At 32.7% G+C, this 16,479-nt stretch overlaps 2 protein-coding genes across 2 annotated transcripts; one reads left to right on the plus strand and one right to left on the minus strand.

The window, feature by feature from the left end:
* The first annotated feature begins 2,953 nt into the window (after positions 1-2,953).
* Positions 2,954-7,227, plus strand: LOC123665453 (endonuclease G, mitochondrial). Its single transcript, XM_045599757.1, has 6 exons — positions 2,954-3,250; positions 3,439-3,641; positions 4,036-4,159; positions 5,597-5,709; positions 6,275-6,455; positions 7,006-7,227. The coding sequence occupies exons 1-6, from the start codon at positions 3,044-3,046 to the stop codon at positions 7,102-7,104; spliced, it is 927 nt and encodes a 308-aa protein (XP_045455713.1). The 5' UTR covers positions 2,954-3,043; the 3' UTR covers positions 7,105-7,227.
* Positions 7,228-8,895: 1,668 nt separating this feature from the next.
* LOC123665421 (eukaryotic translation initiation factor 2 subunit 1) lies at positions 8,896-16,097 on the minus strand. The gene is made up of 6 exons (XM_045599732.1): positions 15,860-16,097; positions 15,445-15,673; positions 15,053-15,285; positions 14,009-14,124; positions 13,417-13,528; positions 8,896-9,017 (listed from the first exon to the last, which is right to left on the minus strand). The coding sequence occupies exons 1-6, from the start codon at positions 16,095-16,097 to the stop codon at positions 8,947-8,949; spliced, it is 999 nt and encodes a 332-aa protein (XP_045455688.1). The 3' UTR covers positions 8,896-8,946.
* Positions 16,098-16,479: the final 382 nt, after the last annotated feature.

A 16,479-nucleotide genomic window follows, 5' to 3' on the forward strand; every position in this document is an offset into this window, starting at 1 on the left:
GTATCTTGCTAAAAATAATTTTATTATCGAATTTCCTGACCTAAAAAAATCCCTGATTTTACTGAAGATACTGACTTTATATTAACATTGTAAATACAAACTTAAAAAAAGCGATTTTTAGAGATCGATCATTTGGACCTTGATTTTTTTATGCATCGATTCATCAAATTACGATTCGCATCGATTTAAAAATCTTTCATCTTTTAAAAATCTTTGCATCTTTTTTGGAAAGAATCGCACTCCTAATTCACAGTAGAACTTGTCAATTAAGAATAAAATTATCAGCTGCTCTTTACGTTTCCGTTCCGTTTACGTTTACAGCAGTTAGCAGCGAAGTAAAATCGAAATAAAGCCCATATAGATTTTTTCCAGATTTAACCCATATCTTCTCAAACTTATTTAAATTTGTCAGATTTTGATCAAAATTATGTCACAGCACCTTATCATTGTAAACATAAATACGTTTTTACGTTTAAATTTATTTTCTAAGTTTTGAATCCGTTCGAAAAATCGAACTATAAGAAGATATTTACACGTTTTGTGTGTCATCTGTTCTAAAAACTGCGCCAACGGGCTAGTCGCGGGTGTTATTATGACTGTGTCGTAGCTTCCTATTCGATTATTTTAAACAATTTTTACTTTATTTTTGTAAGATACGTAAATAAAAAATAAATTTAATCGGATTTTTAGCAACAGATGATGAGCTGACTGAATGTTTCATGAGAAAGTATGTTCACACTGCATATCTCGTGGATGACGTAAATGACAAAAGATCATAAGAACTAGCTATTGCCGTTTTTTTGAATCAGGGAATATCTATCTAATACTTTTAAACGAGCAATTCTTGTATATATATAATCTAAATTTCGGTTACGGCTCCAACGATTTTCATGAAATTTAGTATGCGGGGGATTTCGGGGGCGATAAATCGATATAGCTAGGATGAGCAATCCACCGGGTTCAAACCAGGTGCTTTAACAAAAACCCGATAAACACCCGCAACCATCCATAAACACCCAGAAAATTGGGTGTTTATTTGATTTGATGAAATTAAATTAGTGATGTTAAGAATATGTTTTAAAAGTGATTTTCATTCATTTCATTTGATACAAGTCAAACATTAGTTAGATCAGGGAGGGTAAAATAAAATGGTACGAGATAAAAACGAAATTTCAAAAATCACATTTTCTATTATTTCAAATTTTGATTAGCTTATTTTATGTTGTAGTGTGTAATTAGCGTTGCGTAAGCGTGTTAGTTGTCATATTCTTCATTTGTAAGTTGATTTACATGATACCCCTTAGCTTCCTGTACATACTTTAAGATTTATTCATAGTATTTGGTGCGCACACATGACTTAATATACTTAAATTCCTCCGCCATAAGAGCTCATATCTTTTGTCTTCTCCCTCCCCATATAAAGCCCATTCTGAACAGTTAGACTTCTTAACTGCGTCATCTTTTAATTCTTTCCTTCTTTTTATACCCGTGGGGACAGAAAAAATAGATGGAGAACTTGGTCTATGTAGCTTTGTTGGTGATGGTAAATCATCTAAACATTATTCTCACTATCTAAACGATTGTCACAACACCACAATTTGCGATAGCTATTTTTGTACCAGGGACGCCATTATCGATAGTGGAACATCCATTATGGATACAACTTTTCGAAAAATTGCAACCAAATTTCAAAATGCCTTCACGTAAAGCTCTATCAACGAAATACTTAGAAAAAGTGTATAAAGAGATGCGTCTAAAGTTAGATGAGGGATTAAACGCTTCCAATTACTTGCATCTTCAGTGTGACGGCTGAAGTAACCTGAGAAATGAACTTTTGATATCAAAACCGCAACCTGCATATATAAAAAGCTTGAACACTGAAACTAATGCACACACTAGTGAATACCTCAGTCAAGAAATTGAGAAAGTAATGAGTTGGCATGATGTTGAGTTCCTCGCCCGCCATCGAAAAGGAAGGATCCTCCGACCAGACAGATGTTGTGTCTGGTGGGCTAACGCCCCGACAGTTGTTGTCGGGTTCTTGTATATACACTCAATCACTTTGATAACTTTGATAGCGCGATGTAGGATACGTCAGTTTTTCTCTAGTTACGTAGTTCGCAGTCGCGCGATAGATGTCGCCACAAAACAATTAATTGAAAAGGAAAAATAACATACTAGTAAATTTGTGAAATGACCTTGTAACTAGTTTTTATTTGATACCCATATCACTATGATAAAAAGAAATAAACTCCCCGTTTTTCTTCACTTGCGAGCGCTATTAGGAAAAGGTTCGTATGTAGCTATGCTATTTTACTCCAGTTCTGACATATTCAACGACACCTCGTATGTCGAAATCTGTGATCCGTCCTGCCGTTTAGGTTTTAGGACTTGACAAAGAAATGGACGTGACTCACACATAAAACCAGGGCCGGATTTGAGGTCTGGAGGCCTCGGGGTAAAAAGGAAGCCACTTGGAACCAAATTATTTTCCAAATAAAATGGACAGTTTTTTTTTTATATAAGGTAAAACGCGAAATAAAGTATGAAAGGAAGAATTGATTACTAGTGTTTAGTAGTCTGAATTTGAAATTGCTCCGGGGCTGAAGCCCTTATTGCCCTCCCCTAAATTCGGTCCCGCAAAAAACAATACAATATCTATGAAAACATACATATAATAATAATACAATACATAATTATGTGTTAGTAAAAAAATATATATAATAAGATAAATAGCACCCTAGCATATTGTCGTCAAAAAATCGAACATTTATAAAATAGTCAATACAATATAACAAAAACAAACTAAGTAAGACTGTAATATTTAAATATGCTTTAATTTTACGGCAAACCACATTTTTTGGCGAAAGTTTGGCCATTGGTGGGATAAAAACCCTTATCTCGATGGTTATACAAAATGAAAAAAACAAATGTCAAATGTCAATAATTAATCAATATTGTTTTTGACAATTTGAAGTTACCTAACGTACCTAACCTCTTGCTTTGCATTAAAATAATAGAGAATTAGGATAAAATTGACACGATGTTTACTAAGCGACTAATACACATTGCACAACTAAGTGCAGTCGGTTTAACTGGATATTATTTGGGACAATGGGATAAACTTAATAGCAATGAAGGCACAGTAACTATAGATGGTAAAACTTTAAAAAGTATGCCAGGTTTGCCAATATTTGGCACTGTATCAGCTGCAACACCTTATACAGACAGTGGTGCACCTAAAGATAGGGTAAGTTTAATTAATAAAAGCGAAATACATCCTTACGCTGTTAGCTGATGTCAGTACGGAAAAGTACCGAAACGTGATTACGTGATTTTTTTATAGATAGATTAATTAATAAAACAGTTGTAAAAAAAAAAAAATCACTACTTATGATTAATAAAAAAATAAATAAATAATAATGTGAATCTATCCAGGTATCACAAATAATGAAATATGGTTTCCCCAGTCTAGACAATGTGCGTTCCTATGATGATTTCGTGTTGTCATATGACCAGAAAAATAGAGTGCCTAACTGGGTATTTGAACATATAACTAAAGAGCATGTTAAGAAAAATGATGCAGTAGACCGAAGCAAGTGTGACTTTACTCCTGATGAAAGCATACATCCATTTTTTAGGTGAATATTGGTTCTAAAATTATAAACCTTTTTTTCACTGGAATGTTTTTTTATTTTTATTTTTTTATTTTGATGTTATAAGTTGTTAACTATTTAATGTTGTGTTTCATAAAACATATATACAGTTTATTAAAGACTTATGTATATGTTAATCTTGTATTATGAAATAAATGAATATGATTAACAAACTCTCACAGTTATCTGTTTCTTAGATAGGCATTTTAATGTATTTAGAAATCTAATAATACATTTCAACTCCAGGTGGAAATAGTGCACAAACCCAGGAGCAGAAAGCAAAGTTTTAGGATTATTGTCACATATTTATATTATATACCAATTTGTCAATAGTTATAATATAATATATCTTTTAATTCAATTGTTAAGAAATTTTCAGATCTCAAAATAGTGATTACAAAGGATCAGGCTTTGACCGAGGCCACATGGCTGCGGCTGGTAACCACCGTCTTGCTCAGAGACATGTGGAACAAACATTCTTTTTGACAAATATGGCTCCTCAGGTACACGAAAAAAAAAGTTTTGCACAATATGAAAAAGAAAAATTTTATTAGTGATATTACATAATTTTTAATTCCAATCTCATTTATTTTTAATTTGAGATTATATTGTATACAAATGTACAGATTTATTTCTGTTTAATATGCCAAAAATTTGCTGGACAACCAGTAACAGAGCTGCAGGGGTTTAACACATGGTGACAGTAAGACACAGATTATATAGAAAATAATTAACATTTTTCTATAAATGTCGTCTTTCAGTTTATGCTACTATATAATACTACTAAATTGATTCAAAATTCATTCTTAAAATAATGCATGTTTTGTATAGTATATTATGTGACGAACACCAATTGTAAGATTAAAAGCTCATGAATTGATCACTTCAGCCTATTGCAGTCCACTGCTGGACATAGGCCTCCACAACTGAAACAAACATGAACTCATGTGTGTTGCCCATAGTCACCACGTTGGACAAGCGGGTTGGTGACCGCAGGGCTGTCTTTGTCGCACCAAAGACGCTGCTGCCCGTCTTTGGCCTGTCTATTTCAAAGCCAGCTGTTGGATGGTTATCTCGCCATCGGTCGGCTTTATAAGTTCCAAGGTGGTAGTGGAACTGTATTATCCCTTAGTCGCCTCTTAAGACACCCATGGGAAGAGAGGCTTACTGCCGTAGCCACACAGCTTAAGATTAAAAACTACCAGGTTATTGGAACGAAGTTCCTTACGGCAGGCTTGACATTTGGCCGAGCGACCGAACTGAAAAAAATGTGATACTAAAACCATAAGAAAAATATATAACGGAAGTGACGTAATATCAGTCACATGACTGTATGTGTAATATGATGTTTGTAAAATTAAAATATTACTAGTAAACTTTTTTTTTAATTATTTATGTAATTTTATACTGTCGACAAAAATAAATAAAGCCATAGGTTTTTTTTATTTCACTTAATAGCTTGAATTATTATTATTATTATTTTTTGTTTGATTTATTTTATTTTACGGTATTTGTTATTTTCTAAAATGCTAAATTTCCTAAATACTTTTATGTACTTAATTAAAAACCAATCAACAAAATTAAAAAAAAAAAATCAAGAACTAGGAAATACATTTCATAACATTTTTTTTTTCAAATTGTCTTGCTTCTATACTATCCGGAGGAACTTCGTTCCTACCTGGTGTCCCATGACACCATATAATTTTTTTACATTTACTATATTTTTCACTAGCTCTGTTTGTGGCTCAGCTGGCGTTGATTATACCATGTTGGGTGTATAGCAAATCACTCAGTGCTAACTTAATATTCTACTGGTGAAATAATTTTAAAAATCACTAAATTTTCTGTGCTTATTGCATGATATGATTAATAAGCAAAAATCATGTTTCCTCTTTATAAAAGTCTGAATGATAAATGCATGAAAATGTTTTCTGATCCAGGTAGGCGAAGGGTTCAATAGACATGCCTGGAACCGCTTAGAAAAGCATGTCAGGAAATTAACGAAAGTTTATGATAATGTTTATTGCTGCACAGGACCTCTATACCTTCCCAAGTAAATATTTAAGTTATAGTTATTTCTAATAATTGGTGAAAGGTACTCATAATTTTATTATTCCAAACATTGCTTTCTGATCTATTGGTTGTGGAATTGATTTCTGCCCTGGGTGTGTAATATATTATACTTGTATATTTATAAAACACCTATTATTTATCTATAGGTACATTTATTACCGATAAGGATGTAGCTATGTCAATAGGCTTTTAAACTGTGTGCTTGCGTGCGTGTGCGTGCGTGCGTGCGTGCGAGCGTGCGTGCGTGCGTGCGTGCGTGCGTGCGTGCGTGCGTGCGTGCGTGCGTGCGTGCGTGCGTGCGTGCGTGCGTGCGTGCGTGCGTGCGTGCGTGCGTGCGTGTGTGTTTGTGTGTGTGTTTGTGTGCATTTGTGCATGTCTGTATGTCAAACGCATTTATTTGTTTTATTGTTGTACAACAGTTATAGTTAACATTTTGTGCTCAATTTTACATACAATTTGCTAAAAGTAGTTTTTCCTTGTATTCAAATATTTGCATGAAAATAAAAGAAATCTTATATATTTATAAACGAATCTTTTATTTTCAGAAAGGAATCAGATGGCAAATCATATGTAAAGTACCAAGTAATAGGATCCAACTCGGTGGCAGTGCCCACCCATTTTTATAAGGTTGTGGTCGGTGAGGCCACAGATGGCTTATTAGACATGGAGGCATATGTCATGCCAAACCAAAAGATACCTGATGAAACACCCGTTTCTTTTTATATGGTAAATATGGCGCTTAAAAATGTTTTTTTGTTTGTTGGACTAAATTAGTTAACTTAAAGTGCGGTAAAGCTTTTTGATTAATTTATTTTTATACTTTTGTGATACTAGTCATGTGCTGTGAAGTGTATATATATATTTTTTTTGGTTTTGACGGAAGCCTTAACATACATAGAGATGATTCTTCTTACTTAAGCTTTACATACTTCTACATTTTTAGTGTTTCATTCAGTGATGTAGTAAGTCTTAAATAAAACCTATTTATATATTTGTTGTAACGCTCTCTTAATCAAAATGCAGTGTAGTCCAATCTATACACATGATTTGTATCAGAAACAAAATTAAAAAATATATAATATATTATATTGTTCTTTTTAAAGCATTATTGGCTCTCTTTTATCTAACTGTAGTAAAGTAAAATCCAAATTAAGTTAGACAAGTCTACTTCAGAAACTACTCAGAACTTCATAAACAACATACTTCAGAAATGGTATACTTACAAAGAAGATAATTTTTTTTGCTGTTTTCATAATATTATTGTTTTTCATTTCAGGTACCTCCAGAAACTATCGAAAGAGCAGCCGGGCTGCTCTTCTTCAATAATCTACAAAGGAGTAAGCTTAATACAATAAATGGAAAGAAGGTAAAGTGACCATGGAAGTCTCCATTGAATAGTCCAATTTTATAAATATTATTTTAAATCAATTGTAATATATGTGTACATATCGCTGTGACAGAAAATATTAATTTTAAATAAAAAGACGTAATATTAAAAGGGTGTTTTAATTTATACTTATATACAAATAGTTAGTGAGTATAGGACTCATACATTAAAGGATGTACTACAGATACTGTTCTTTTATAACTAGATTTTATTTACAATCCAGCTAAAGTTGTTAGAATCTCATAACAGAAGACAAAATACCAAATATCCAAATCATTGAGTTATAATAGTATTAGGTACTAGTAAGTACATATTGAGGTTTGAAGATGTACCTGTATTTTCCGTTGGCACACTGGATATAGAGCCCTAAAGTGCTTTTAAAAGAATATAATTGTGTTTGCAAGCAAACGAAAAAAAAACGACTTTAATTATATCGACAAGTAATACAACGTAGGTAGACGAAAAAATTGTCAAGTAACTACGCGTTATCAAAGATTACTCAAAAAGTAGTTATCAGAACTCAATAAAATTCAATTCAATAAATGTGACCACATGATAAACATTAGCTTTCGATTAAATTAGCTGTGGTCTTCTGTAAGTACCTCGACCTTACAGAAGACCACAGCTAAATAATACTGTTTTCAAGCAGTATCGTGTCCCTGTTGGTGAGTAAGGTGACCAGAGCTGGATTGGGTATAGGGTCGGCAACGCGCTCGCGATGCTTCTGGTGTTGCAGGCGTCTATAAGCTACGGTAATCTCTTACCATCAGGTGAGTCGTACGCTTGTTTGCCGAACTAGTGATATAAAAAAAAAAAAAAAATTAAAATTATCAAAATCGGTACAACCAGTAAAAAGTTATGCGGATTTTCGAGAGTTTCCCTCGATTTCTCTGGGACCCTATCATCAGATCCTGGTTTCCTTATCATGGTACCAAACTAGAGATATCTTCTTTCCAACAAAAAAAGAATTATCAAAATCGGTACATCCAGTAAAAAATTATGCGGTAAAATACAACGTAGGTCGACGAAAAAGGCGTCAAGTAAAATCGCATTATTAGATATAACTCGAAAAGTAGTTGTTAGATCTCAAATAAATTTAAATGGGACCAAATGACACACACCACCTTCCGATTAAATTTTTTTTGTCGATTTCGGTCCACCCAGTCAGAAGTTCTGAAATAACATACATTAAAAAAAATACAGTCGAATTGAGAACCTCCTCCTTTTTTGGAAGTCGGTTAAAAAATACAGTCGAATTGAGAACCTCCTCCTTTTTTGCTTTTTTGGAAGTCGGTTAAAAATACGGTCGAATTGAGTAACCTTCTCCTTTTTTTGAAGTCGGTTAAAAATGATAAAACAACTGAATGGAGACTATATTATTGTCCCAAAGCCGCCAAAATTAAGAGAGAGATAAGAATTGCTCTTAAATATTTTATTGAATTATTATAGAATTATTACAAACAGTTCATATCTCATTTTTTGAAGAGCAGCCAACATATAGAATTTTTTTTTTTATAAAGATCGATAGATAGGCTTTGAATGTTTTTAGTATGAACTTTATTTATAAACATACGTTATTTAGACGGAAAAATTTATTATGGCAAATGCCAAAATATGTGAAGACTGACTTATCAAATTGATATTCTAAAAATGTCTCCTGACAATTCTATTCTTTCATGGCGGTTCCACAGGAAATGATTTCAGGAGAATGAAATTAGCTACTGTACCCAGACGTAGTCACGACCATGATTACCAGTCAGTACACAATAAAACAAGGAGTATTGTATAAAAGAGTGCATATATTTAACCATATCATATACAATAGCAATATTAGTTGTCATCTTCCTCATCAGAGGCACCATTCTGTTGCGGTTCCTCATCCATACCGGCGTCACCCATACCTGTCAAATTAACTTCAAGTTAGGATATGCAATAAATACCTTATTAATTTAGGGATTATCAATAACATACGTTCACAAATTAGGAGGGGGTTTCTTAGCTTAGCATGACGAGGGACGTCAAGGGGTTGAGGGTTGTATAAGGACATTCGCAGTTCATATAGGTACATAGTTTGGTCATAAATACTGTTACAATGAAAAATAAACAAAATAGTACATTTGAATTCAGAATCTGTCATTTTTATATGATTGTACATTGTGTTTTCTCATTTTTGCCCCAATAGTATACGATCCCGATATAGAAGTACCTTCAGCGAGATGTTTATTTGATGAAACGTATTTCATATTTAATTTAATATGTCAATAAATATATTGCATATGGGTTGCCTAAAAAATTTCAGTCCAGCTTATGAATAATTAATAATTAAAAAAAAATTTTTTAAGATTTCACCGGTTTGATTATTAGACAAATTCTATAACAATCGAAAGTATGAAGCGCATAGACTAGCATAGTTAGGTTGCCTATTCTTTTCCGGTCTCAACTCTCAGGTAGCCAGGTATAAACAGCTATATCGATCGAAACTGTCCAGCATTTTGCACCACTCTGATTATTGAATTAAAATTAAATGAAATTAAAGATTATTTCATTATGAATACGGGGTATAGGTTGCTTGCGAAAAATCAGTCCTGAATTCCGGTGTCCGAATTTTGAAAAGTAAAATATAGCTGCGAGTAAATGTGTGCGACTGATAGGTCATCGCCCCCGTAATCCCCTGCATACTAAATTTCATGAAAATCGTTGAAGCCGTTTCCGAGATTCATATTATATAAACAAGAAAGATAAACAAGAATTGCTCGTTTTATAGTATTAGATATATTTTTATAATCTATTTCACGTAGGATGGGTACGGTGACACATGTCAAATTAACTCTATAGTGAGGTGACCATGCATAATTAATTTATATAATTCAATATGAGTACAAATGCGGTTAACCTTTAATCGATTATATAAAAAAAAATTTTAACTGCTTATTAAAAATAAATATCGCTATAGTGAATAAATAATATTTTAAGGGTGGTGTTAAACGCGAGAAATGAGTTATCGACAAACCCATTAACATAGCTCACGTGGCAAATTATTAGTCGTTTGCCTTTACCCTCCGGTACTTTAGTCGAAGAATGAGCAGTGTCGTCTGTCCATACTTTGCCAACAGTATGATTAGCGTTCAACCATGTCTAGTCAAGGAATACTACGTTGTTCCAATCCGCAATGTTTTTCGCCTTTTCTGAGAATGTCACAAAGTTTTCACGCACTTTTCCGTTTGTTAACTTTTTTTTATTTTATGGAAATCCAATTTTATTTAAAAGTCGCCATAACGATGTCACACTTCCATTAAATAATTTAGCACCTTTCAAAGACATTAATTATTGTAAAACTGTGGGCAACTCATTTCTCCGCTAATAATCATATTCAACCTCAACGACCAAACATTTATTTCCTTTGCCTCTTTTTGGGAGTCGATAACTTATTATCTTCCATATTGGTGTCACCATACTTTTCTTTACTTATTTTTGACACTAAGCTGTGTGGCTACGGCAATAAGGAATATAGCCACCAGCGTCTCTTCCCGTGGGTGTCGTAGGAGGCGACTAAGGGATAACACAGTTCCACTACCACCTTGAAACTTATAAAGCCGACCGATAGCGGGATAACCATTCAACTGCTGGCTTTGAAATACACAGGCCGAAGACGGGCAACAGCGTCTTCAGTGCGACAAAGCCGGCCCTGCGGTCACCAACCCGCCCAGCGACTATAGGCAACACACGCCATTTTTTGGCACGAGCTTGTGGAGGCCTATGTCCAACAGTGGTTACAGTTGACACTGTGTTACGCCTAATTTCAAGTGCCTGTGCAACTTGATCCACTATGTGGTTGACAGATAATAATGGACCGCTATTTTCTCACTCCCGTTCAAAGTATTCCCGAAAGCGGACAACCAATTGACTGTTTGAAACGGTCTTCTTTTGTTCTTTTCGGCATTTTACAGAACAGAACACACACACAAAATGAATAACTAAAAAAAATAATAACAGAACTTAACAAAAATAAAACAGCAACAAATACAACTATAGCAACTGGCAAAACCAAAACACGGGAAGCATACAAGAGACAGAAAGTACTGATTGAGATTGAGATATCTCGAGTCAGTGAGATGACGCGATTCACAAGATGGCCGTTACTAGCGGTGGGCGTTATTTAACGTAATCGGTTTCAGTAACTAGTTACGAAGCTAATAACCATATACGTAGTTTCGCCGATACGAATGTAACGATTATTTTACGTACGCAGTTTTTTTGCGTACGCAGTTTTATCAAAAACTTGACACAACGACCGGCGCATAAGCGTTTTGCCTAATAACGTAACAGGTTACTAATATTAATCATTACAATACGCAGATACGCTTACGCGTAGGATAAAAAGAGATGGCTATAAGTACTATAGATGCATCTTTGTTTTCGAATATGCTCATGGGATTTTGTACTCAATTGACTATGAGCTTAAGTTTATTTTAATACGCACAGTTTTTTTAAAGAAATTTTAATTTCGGTCGTGTTTCTTTTTAAATATTTTCGAATTTACTATTTAGCATTAAGTTAAGACAGTTGACGAGTGATTAATTATTAACGATTAATGTTATTGTCTCGTGTTGAAGTATATACTAAAATAGTATGGGTTTTTTGTTGTATTTTTAATTATATGTATGTATGTATGTATTTCGAAAAATAATTAAAAACTGTACATAAAAAATCAAATGAACTTCTAAATACGCCTGCATCGATTATTATGACTATACAAAAATCAAAAAGTAATTTAAATAACATGTTTTGCAGCCAGTCGTAAGCCTGGATAAAATATGAAGGGAATTTAATTTAATTATACTATCCATCAATATTAACGCACGTAACGGCATTCGTATGTATTACAAGTTATAACACATAACTACTTCATAACCATAATACAAACAAAAGTAATATGACGTCGCCGTCCCGTACTGATACTGTATACAAAAATAACTAGTTTCGAAAAATAAGCAGTTTCGAAACTAGTTACGCGTATCCACGAAACTACGTATAACCGATTACACATAAAAGACGTTACGACCCACGACTAGCCGTTACGATTATTTATTTTAGCCGATTACTACGTGTCAATCCCTATCATTAAACGTTTCGTTTCATGCCTGTAATTTTAAGTTATCATTTTTTCTGTACCTTTTTTATTTTATTTAAAACGTAAAAACGCATATATAAATACAATTTCAATCTAATCAAGCATTATTATTTGCTTTGGAAACTAATTAGTGATTTTTAAAAGTGTATATTTATCCGATTTGTTGAAAATAGTGAGCGTGTATTGGAACATATCAAATGTCACCGTACCCATCTTATGTGAAAGAGATTATAAGAGGCCTATGCCCAGTAGTAAGATATTACAGGCTGAAGCGTAAGATATATTTTTAATGGTTTTATATTAATGTATTAAACTAACACACTGTACCTAATAGTAATAGATGTAATGTGCAAAAGAAAAAAAAAATTTTTCTTTATAACAATATTTAGGTCATATGTATATATATTATTTATTTTATTCTTAGCTCGAGTTCTTAAATATTTTTCATTACTATGAAATCTATTTATTATTATATACATTATATTTATACATCGTTTTCACATAATATTTGTTAGGATTTGTAGGAGTTGATAAAAGTGGGACTTAGCGTGACAAAGGGGTGAAAGTGGTCCAACATAACAAAACATAGCTTATAATGTTTGCTATGTGAATCACAACAGTCAATGCTGTGACCACTGCGCCAACGTGCCTTCGAAAGAAAGAAAATAAGAAAAATGGCCGAATTCAATTAATAAAATTATAACATTAAAAATTAGTTTTAAACTTAGAAGTAATGTTTAATATGATATACTATTATGGTTTTTTCTTATATGATAAAGCCCAATAGTTTTAATTAAAGTACTTTCTTTTTGATTACTGTACAATAACAAATATCCATGAAAGAAATGATTAATATGAATTAACATGTTGAACGCCATGGGGGACACCAGTTGGGCCTCACTTGTTTAGTCCATGGGTCCAGTTTAAAAGTCCTTTTTTACAAAAAATTTATGATATGTTTTTATTGTAGTACACTATATGACATATATTTCTAAGTCATATTTTTTAAGTTGAGTCTGGCTCGCATTTATTTGGTGTCCCCCACAGCACCAATGAAAAAATTGTGTTGACTACATGGTGTCCCCCATGGTCCAAACAGAAAAACAATAATCAAGCCTGCATTTAACGTGTTAAAGAATATTTTTTAACTATAAAGAAACCTAACACACCTTGGTCCTCATCTTCTTCAGCAGAGTCGCCATCTATCTCAGCATTTTCAGCCTCTGCCCTTTCCATCTGTCTCGCCAGCTCTGCCTCATCCGTGGCTGTCACTACCTTAGGCTATGGGAGTAAAAGTAGCTTTAGTTATGCTTAGGGCTGCTATACTATAAGATTTATACTAACTACATATTTTTATCAGACCTTAAGACATTCTTAAGTTATTATTACTAATTTTATATTATTTACTTTAATTACTATCACAAACTTAGCGTACTATATATTGTATTGTATTTGATCATAAACAAAAAAAAACAGACATCAACTTCGATTGACAAGTATAGTACAAAATAAATTATAAGGGATAACTTAAAAAAACACTCGTAAGACCTTGCTCAAACTCATATTGGACCGCATGATAAGCACCAGTTTTAGAATAAAAAATAAATCACTAAAATCAGTACATCCAGTAAAAAAACCTTTATGAGGTACACATATAAAAAAGTATCAAAAATACAGTCAAATTGAGTCCTCCTTTTTTAAAGTTAGTTAAAAATAGCGTTAGGAAACCTTTTTCAAATATATTTATATAATATTTCTTACAGCCATCTGAACGTTGAACACACCACCCGCGGTAGTTATAGTATCTTGAATTTTATCAATCGCATCTTGTAAAGCTTTTAACCCATCTGCTTTTTCAGGTGTAGAAGTGGTCATTACTGAAAATATAAAAAAGAATTTTTATAAATTAAAAAATTATTTATTTTAGTCGACCTCAAAAGCATTACTGAATTCTCATATTATTTTTTAATGTTTATGTGAAGTTTACTCATTATAATGAAAAAACTTTTTTTTAATTTTTTTGATGTCCAACGTTTACGTTAATTTAATAAACTTAATAAACCGCAATAAAACCCGAAAAAGTTGTTTCACTACTAGATTGTTATTTTACAATATTATGCTAATATTTAATAAATTATTTAGTGTCAAGTTACAAATGATTCAGAATGTAGATTTTGTTGTCAATCAATATTTATATTTTATTTTATTTATTTTATAGTAGCCGTACCCTGTGCGCGTTGCTATGGCTCTTTTTTTTCTCAGAAACTCTTGTGGGCTCATGCACACTTTGCTGAAGATCATCACATGATCAAATGCATAGTTTACGATTTTATAAAGGACATACAGACAAACATTAATTTTTATATATATTGATTTACAAAGTATCTATTTTTTTAACTTTTTTAGTATTTTTATAAGATTAAATATATAATAATTGCCACGGGATTTATACAAACTGGTTGACTCTATCAGTTGCTCATTAGCTTCCATACATGGTGAAAGTTTGTATAGACCATACCAATATTGGTCTTGGTCTGGGGATGTGTTTTTTGTGTTTCCTGAATAGCTGATGATATAGTTTATCAAAATATTTATAAAATAGACTAAACAAATTTTTTAATATTGATAGACCATTAGAAAGAAGAATATATATGATAAATTTAATAATTTTTGTGCTTTATGAGTATAGACAAAGATTTTCTACCTTGTGGTAAGACTTTTAAGTACAATAATAAAATGCATGTGGATGAGCAAAATTGCAAGATGAGGTCATAGGCAACTAAAAGAAAAATGTATAGGGCTTACCATACAAAGGCGGAGCAATTAGATTAATTTTAATTGGCAGCTCAGGTGTGGAAAGAGAAAGTCCAGCTTTTAGTGCTGCCTTGACAGCATCAATGCCTTCATAACCATAGCAAGCACACTCGATATCAGCACGGATTTTAACAGCCTGAGAGGTGAGTTTCCTCTTAATATTGGCAAGTAGAACCTCCTTTGTTTTGTCATCAAGGCCACATTCATTAAGGACAGATGGATCTCTAAAAAATATGTATATGATAACTTTTGTTCATTAATGTAAATTAAGTTTCGATTGTGATATATTATGTAACAGATGTTTAATTTCTATGTAGGACTAAAGAAGTTTTGATTTCCAATAGGAAAAAAAATATTGATTTGATATTAATTTTTTAACATACACTGCAGCTTGTTTGAAAAAATCATAAGCAGATGCCTTTTTCTTATATTTATCTTCAAAGTGCCATGCAGTCTGCTTGTACAACTCTTCAAGCTGCTCTGAGCTCTGGTAATGGAGGAGTTCAGCCACATGTCGAAGGATGGAGTTGACGGCCTTAGCCTTAGCGTATCGCTCGGTACACTTATCGATATCTTCTGCTGATACACGACGCTTTGACAAATCTATATAACCTGTAATATTAGTGTTTTCGTGGTTTATCGTCACAATCTTATATAAATAAATTGGAATATTAACATATTCGTTTTTTTGACGTTTTAAAACAGTTTTTGTACTTGTTTCCTAGTTCTTTTGTTGTTTTAAAGTAGAGTTTTTGTATTTGTTTCTTTCAAGTATAAACAATAACAGAGGACTTTTACCTTTTTCTTTGTCAACTCTGATAACGACAACCGGTTCAGTTTTACCAACACGAATCAATTTGTTGATAGATCTTATGCGTCTTCTCGACAATTCAGAGAGCAATATCATGCCCTCAATGTTATTATATTCGAGTAAATGCACATAAGCACCCATTTCCGCGATTGACCTAACGTTTACCATTACCACATCTTCGACCTCGGGATATTTCTCTTGGTAAAATCGACACGACAACGGCATCTGTAAATACGAAAATTATAACCTATGTGTTTTAAAAATACCTATTAGCGTACCTTTTTTGGTATAATAAAATTTAAATACTAACCTTTGCATACGTTTTTGTGTTATTTTTAATTGAATTATGTGATCTTTTTATAAATTAATGATGCAATAACCCACTTGTTCACGTTGAACATCAATTTTGACAATTGAATTGACAGTTTGTTAAAACTAAAAGACAGAATTCGACACAGACTATATAAGTTTTCTCCATTTTATGTCATTACTAGCTGACTCGGCAAACGTTGTCTTGCCGCTAAACGCTATTTAAAAATAGGGGTTGGTAGTAGAATGGTGAAAATTTAGGGTTGTATGTATTTTTCAACGCCAAATCATAATAAAA

Source organism: Melitaea cinxia, chromosome 24, assembly GCF_905220565.1.
Source record: "Melitaea cinxia chromosome 24, ilMelCinx1.1, whole genome shotgun sequence".
Lineage (NCBI taxonomy): Eukaryota > Metazoa > Arthropoda > Insecta > Lepidoptera > Nymphalidae > Melitaea > Melitaea cinxia.

Coding starts and splice junctions, on each gene's coding strand:
- LOC123665453 (XM_045599757.1), top strand. CDS start 3,044: ATGTTTACTAAGCGACTAATACACATTGCACAACTAAGTGCAGTCGGT. Junction 5,710..6,274: donor GGACCTCTATACCTTCCCAA/GTAAATATTTAA, acceptor TTTTATTTTCAG/AAAGGAATCAGATGGCAAAT. Junction 6,456..7,005: donor CACCCGTTTCTTTTTATATG/GTAAATATGGCG, acceptor TTTTCATTTCAG/GTACCTCCAGAAACTATCGA.
- LOC123665421 (XM_045599732.1), bottom strand. CDS start 16,097: ATGCCGTTGTCGTGTCGATTTTACCAAGAGAAATATCCCGAGGTCGAA. Junction 15,674..15,859: donor CAGAGTTGACAAAGAAAAAG/GTAAAAGTCCTC, acceptor CTAATATTACAG/GTTATATAGATTTGTCAAAG. Junction 13,529..14,008: donor TGTTCAACGTTCAGATGGCT/GTAAGAAATATT, acceptor TTACTCCCATAG/CCTAAGGTAGTGACAGCCAC.